Source organism: Gloeophyllum trabeum (assembly GCF_000344685.1).
Source record: "Gloeophyllum trabeum ATCC 11539 unplaced genomic scaffold GLOTRscaffold_00001, whole genome shotgun sequence".
Classification (NCBI taxonomy): Eukaryota; Fungi; Basidiomycota; class Agaricomycetes; order Gloeophyllales; family Gloeophyllaceae; genus Gloeophyllum; species Gloeophyllum trabeum.
Window position 1 is genome coordinate 1,532,890 of NW_006920410.1, and position 4,606 is coordinate 1,537,495.

At 57.5% G+C, this 4,606-nt stretch overlaps 2 protein-coding genes across 2 annotated transcripts in view; one reads left to right on the forward strand and one right to left on the reverse strand.

Annotated features, from left to right (window-relative positions):
- Window positions 1-1,525, reverse strand: part of GLOTRDRAFT_124182 (uncharacterized protein) — a gene marked incomplete at both ends in the record, with an annotated part of 2,041 nt that extends 516 nt beyond the window's left edge. The window contains 5 exons of the mRNA XM_007862647.1: window positions 64-204; window positions 260-501; window positions 554-914; window positions 965-1,052; window positions 1,095-1,525. Coding sequence (XP_007860838.1) covers window positions 64-204; window positions 260-501; window positions 554-914; window positions 965-1,052; window positions 1,095-1,525 — 1,263 coding nt within the window. The remainder of the gene's footprint in view (window positions 1-63; window positions 205-259; window positions 502-553; window positions 915-964; window positions 1,053-1,094) is intronic.
- A 432-nt stretch (window positions 1,526-1,957) lies between these two features.
- Window positions 1,958-3,958, forward strand: GLOTRDRAFT_68030 (uncharacterized protein; the record flags this gene model as incomplete). The annotated part of the gene is made up of 6 exons (XM_007862648.1): window positions 1,958-2,035; window positions 2,084-2,094; window positions 2,143-2,917; window positions 2,977-3,038; window positions 3,377-3,418; window positions 3,522-3,958. The coding sequence occupies 6 exons, from the start codon at window positions 1,958-1,960 to the stop codon at window positions 3,676-3,678; spliced, it is 1,125 nt and encodes a 374-aa protein (XP_007860839.1). The 3' UTR covers window positions 3,679-3,958.
- Between the last annotated feature and the right edge of the window lie 648 nt (window positions 3,959-4,606).

Genomic DNA, 4,606 nt, shown 5'->3' on the forward strand with positions numbered 1-4,606 from the left:
GGGGGGGGGGGGAGAAATAGAGGTGAGTATAGGCAGTAGAATGTGATCGGGAGGGGTACGCACGGGAGGGATGTCAGCGCCTTCGGGCAGCTCAAACGCCTTGCGAATAAATCCGTTCGTGATCTCCTGTAACCGATCCGTCCAATGCATATGCGTCGCGACCTCTCGCCACGCCGGGCTGTAATCCTTCTCAAACTCGAACGGCTGCGACTCTCGTCAGAGCTAGTCTGTTGTTAGACATACAAAAGTCGCTGCTCACAGTGCGTGCCGAAACGTAGTACAGGTAATCCAAGCACATCATCTGCTCGTCCGGCTCGAGTCTCTGCCCGCTCGCATCGGCAGGCCTGATCAGCTCACCGCCGTCCTCGGGCATACGACTGAGAGCCTCGGCGCGCCCTTGCGGGAACGCGTACTGCGCGAGCGCCCAAAACGTGGTGTGCATGTCGTGAACGAAGTTCGGGATGAGCTTGATTGAGGCGGGCAGGCGCGTGTAGGATATGTCTGGGCAGGGGTTAACTCGCCACAGCGCAGAGAGAGGAGCGGGGAATCATACCTAGGCCCAGCCAGTGCGGGACGGAGCTCCTCCGGGGAAAGTGCTCGTTGTACTGCACGCTCTCCCACGTATTCCAGCACCCGACCACGTCCTGCTGCACCTCCCACGTCGTCACGTTCGTCTGCGGCTCCTCACCCTCTGCCGGGACAGAGGGCAGACTCCACCCCAGCTCGGAGTTGTTCCTGATCTCCTTGACGTCGTGCCATTCGAGCACGGGCCTGCCGAGGGCCTGCGCGAGGCGGGAGACGTTGAAGACCTCGCCGAAGGGGATGGGCGGGACGTCGCCGCCGATGTGGGAGGGGGTGAACGGGGGGATGATGGGGGTGCGGCCAGTAATCAAGCCCAGGTAAATTAGGTTCGCCTGGTCATACGAGGTTAGTGGGACCAAGAGTGGCGGGGAGGAGCACGTACGGCGGTCATGACATCGTTCGTCCAGCCGGCAGACCACCAGGAGGTAATGTACTGTTTGTCCGGTCGCAGATTATCTGCAGCACACAATCTGCGTTAGGGTTGAAGGTTTAATTAATAAAGCGGTGGAGACGTGCCTCTAAAGCTCTTGGTCGGGGCGCCAAGCAGGACGGTGCTCTTGTCCCATGGAGGGACGACTTGCGGTTGGGGCGGCTGCGCGCATTGCGACAGGTCGATCTGGGGAAGATTCTCGGATTCGTCGACTACGCTGGGTGCGGGCTCTTTATTTGTGAGGACGAGGAGGATGGAGAGCACGGTTATGGATGCGACGGAGAGGAAGGCGCATGTGACAAAGAGCCATCGTCTGCGTTTTGTGAATAGATTATTAAGGGAAGACGAGGAGGAAGAGAAGGAGTGGCGGGGGAAGGTGGGCGTTAGCGGGGACTCGATGTCGGACTCTTCAGAGTCGCGGTAGGGGCGTAGCTTGTGGTCGTCGGGGAGAAAGGGCAGCGCAGAGCCCGAGTCTGAGCGGACGTGGTGGTACTTGTATTCTGAGGGGGTCATTACGGCGGGGGAATGGGCGGGGTGGGAGGGACGGGTAGTAGTAGCGTACGGATGGGCGAGGCTTGCAGGGAAAGGCAGGTGCCATGTCAGGACCTGTGACAATTTGACAAGAATAAAATGAGATGAACGCAGGAAAACACATTTCATCGGCGAGGAGAGCGTCCATTGTCCGAGCGGGTGACCGTCACACGATGACGTCCGCGCCACTGATTGGGCGCCGTCGCATCTCATCTCAGATCCTTACGTAAATGTCCATTAGCCCAGGTGCATTCTCACGCTATCGAAGACCGCGTCTGCGATGACAGCTGCGAGCAGCAGACTCGGGCTTTCCATGGCTGCTGTTCAGCCAGTCCGTGGCCGGCCTCCGGGTCTGCCCTCCGACTCGCTCCATATTTACTTTGCCTCGAGCTAGTCTCAGCCTGACCGACGAACATGTCCTCCAAGCAAGATGCTGCCCATCCCCTCAAGGTCGCCGGCGTCGTCTCCTTTTACATGGGCGCCGCCCTCGTCGTAAGTACCAGTGGTATCAGTAACTAGCAATGTTTAACCTGCTTGTAGATGGTCTTTGTGTAAGACCTGCGTTCACATTGCATCCTCTAATCTGACAGACAACACAGTAACAAGGCCGTCCTCCAAACCGCGCCCTCCCTGCCCCTCCTCTTCCTCCTCAACCAGCTTCTAATCGCCGTCATCCTCCTTCACCTTGGCGCGTTTGCCACTCCTCGGATAGACCTCCCCCACCTCGATCTGCCGACCGCAAAGAAGCTGTTCCCTGTGGTCTCCGTCAACATCGTCGGCCTCGTCTTCAACACCCTCTGCCTCCGCGACGTCGAAGCGTCCTTCTTCCAGATCGCCCGCGGTCTTCAACTGCCCCTGACCATCGCCGTCTCCTCCTTCGTCGCCAAAAAGGCCCCCAGCAAGCTCGTCATCTTCTCCGCCTCCATTGTCACCTTTGGCTTCCTCCTCGGCGTCTCGCCTTCGCTCGGACGACAGGCCGTCTCAGACCAAGACACGCCGACAGCCGACATCGCGCGCGACCCGCACAAGCCGTCCCTCCTCTCCCTCTTCTACGGCTTCCTCTCCTCCCTCTTCATCGCCGTCCACGCCGTCCTCATCAAGTCGTCCCTCCCGCACTGCAACAATTCCACCATCCAGCTCGCCTACTGGACCAACCTCGGCTCCGCGGTGCTCATCCTGCCCTTCGTGCTCCTCGGCGGCGAGGCATGGCACATCACCACTGAGATCTTCGGCGACGGGAGCAGCTGGTGGGCGAGCGAGGGCTTTACATTCTTCTGGGGGAGTATCGTCACTGGTGTCTTTGGGTTCTTGCTATGCGTGGCGGGTCTGCTGAGCATCAAGGTGACCAGCCCGGTCACGCATATGTTCTCCAGCGTGCGTCCATTCGTATTTTCATGTTTTCACCGAATTCACGGACGATCGCACCACTATAGGCCGCTCGCTCGGTCCTCCAGACTCTCCTCGGAGTCTGGATCTTCCACGACCTCCTCACAGTGTACGTCCCTTCTCCTCACTTCTTGTCCTCGCATGTTCGCGCACGTTCCAGGCTCTATCCTCCCTCGCGCTCCTTTTCCATATTTTCGTTCATGCCGGCCGCATGTCGGCACCGAGGACATTTTCCCTCGTCGCCACGCCCAATTCATTCCATATTTCCGTCCTCTTTCCCTCCACCGCGATAAACCCGTGGATGACTGAGCCTTTACGTTACCCACTCCCCCCAGCAATCGATCCGGTCAGGCAGACATGACACTGGCGATCTTCACATTATCTTCCGTGCTGAACATATTTCGGTTCCATGACATGACAAAGCTGACGTCGCCCTTCCCCACACAGGAACCGCGCGCTGTCTATTCTCGTCATCCTCGGCGGCACGATGTGCGTCTTCGTCTTCGTCTTCGCGTTCTCGCTAGCTTATCACCTCTTCTCATTCTTATCCTCGTTCTCACCCCTGCTCTTGACCTTACCCGACGTCATATAGGTACTACACGTACGTCAAGTCGCTCGAACAGGGCCAGCCGCCCGCGCCGGCGACCAAAAACAACAGCGGCAACGACCTCGAGATGGGGGTGGGCAGGAAGGAGGAGGGCGTCGCGCTGTTCTCCGTGCCGGAGGACGAGGAGGAGGGGAAGGCGTGAGGGAGTGTATTTTTGGACTCTCTGGACTTGGGGTATCTGCGACTCGGACTCGACTGCGTGCGTGTTTCCTGCCAAAGATTTCCCTGATACATACCGGCATAGATACAGATGCGGACGTTGGAAGCTTGCGGGCGATCGTGACTGTGCGCGACCCTGAGCTCGATTCAGACGGGCCCCTGTTGGCCCGAGGCGAGGTCGGGTTTTGGCAGGCTGCGTCCATACATGATTGAATTTACGTTACTTACCGCCGGCGTGCGTGATGGACAGGGTTCGAGATGATGTTTCTGGAACGCATAATGGACTTTTCGTCTTATTCCGGGTTGGGATATGTCCACCCCGTCCTGTCCTGTCCAACGTACACTGACTGACTTGTTGAATGGATTTATATCGCACGTGTCGGTATCTACGGTTGACCAGGAGTGTCAGGTCTATTTTGCATTTGCACTTCGCACTTGCGTTTGGCTGAGGGCACGCCGTGAGTTCGAATCCCGCTGAGAGCAACGGGCAAGGGGCCGTGGGAACGTCCCGGATACTGCCGTACCCCTGTTGTCACTGTGCTCGACGTTGCCCGACGCGTTGTCGACGATGTCGACGAAGGTTGTGCTGAAACTCCCAAACAAATACTGAAAAAATTGCAATCCTTCTGAACAGGCATAAATTTGCAACTATTAGGGTGTAAATGTCTAGAAATGTATAGGTGTTGTATGAAAGTTTGCCCTCGAAGAGTGTGCTGGATAGTGTGGCCATATTAGATTTGTCTTGTTGAAGTTCATCGTGGGTCGCGTCACAGATACCACACCACCGCATTTATTCTGCCGCTATTTGTACTCATCTCCTGCCCATGCAGCATTTGCAGCTAACAGAGCACACATGTTGCTGAAGCCCGCAAGGCTGGCCAAGGGTGTGTGGCAGACGCCACAATTTCCTT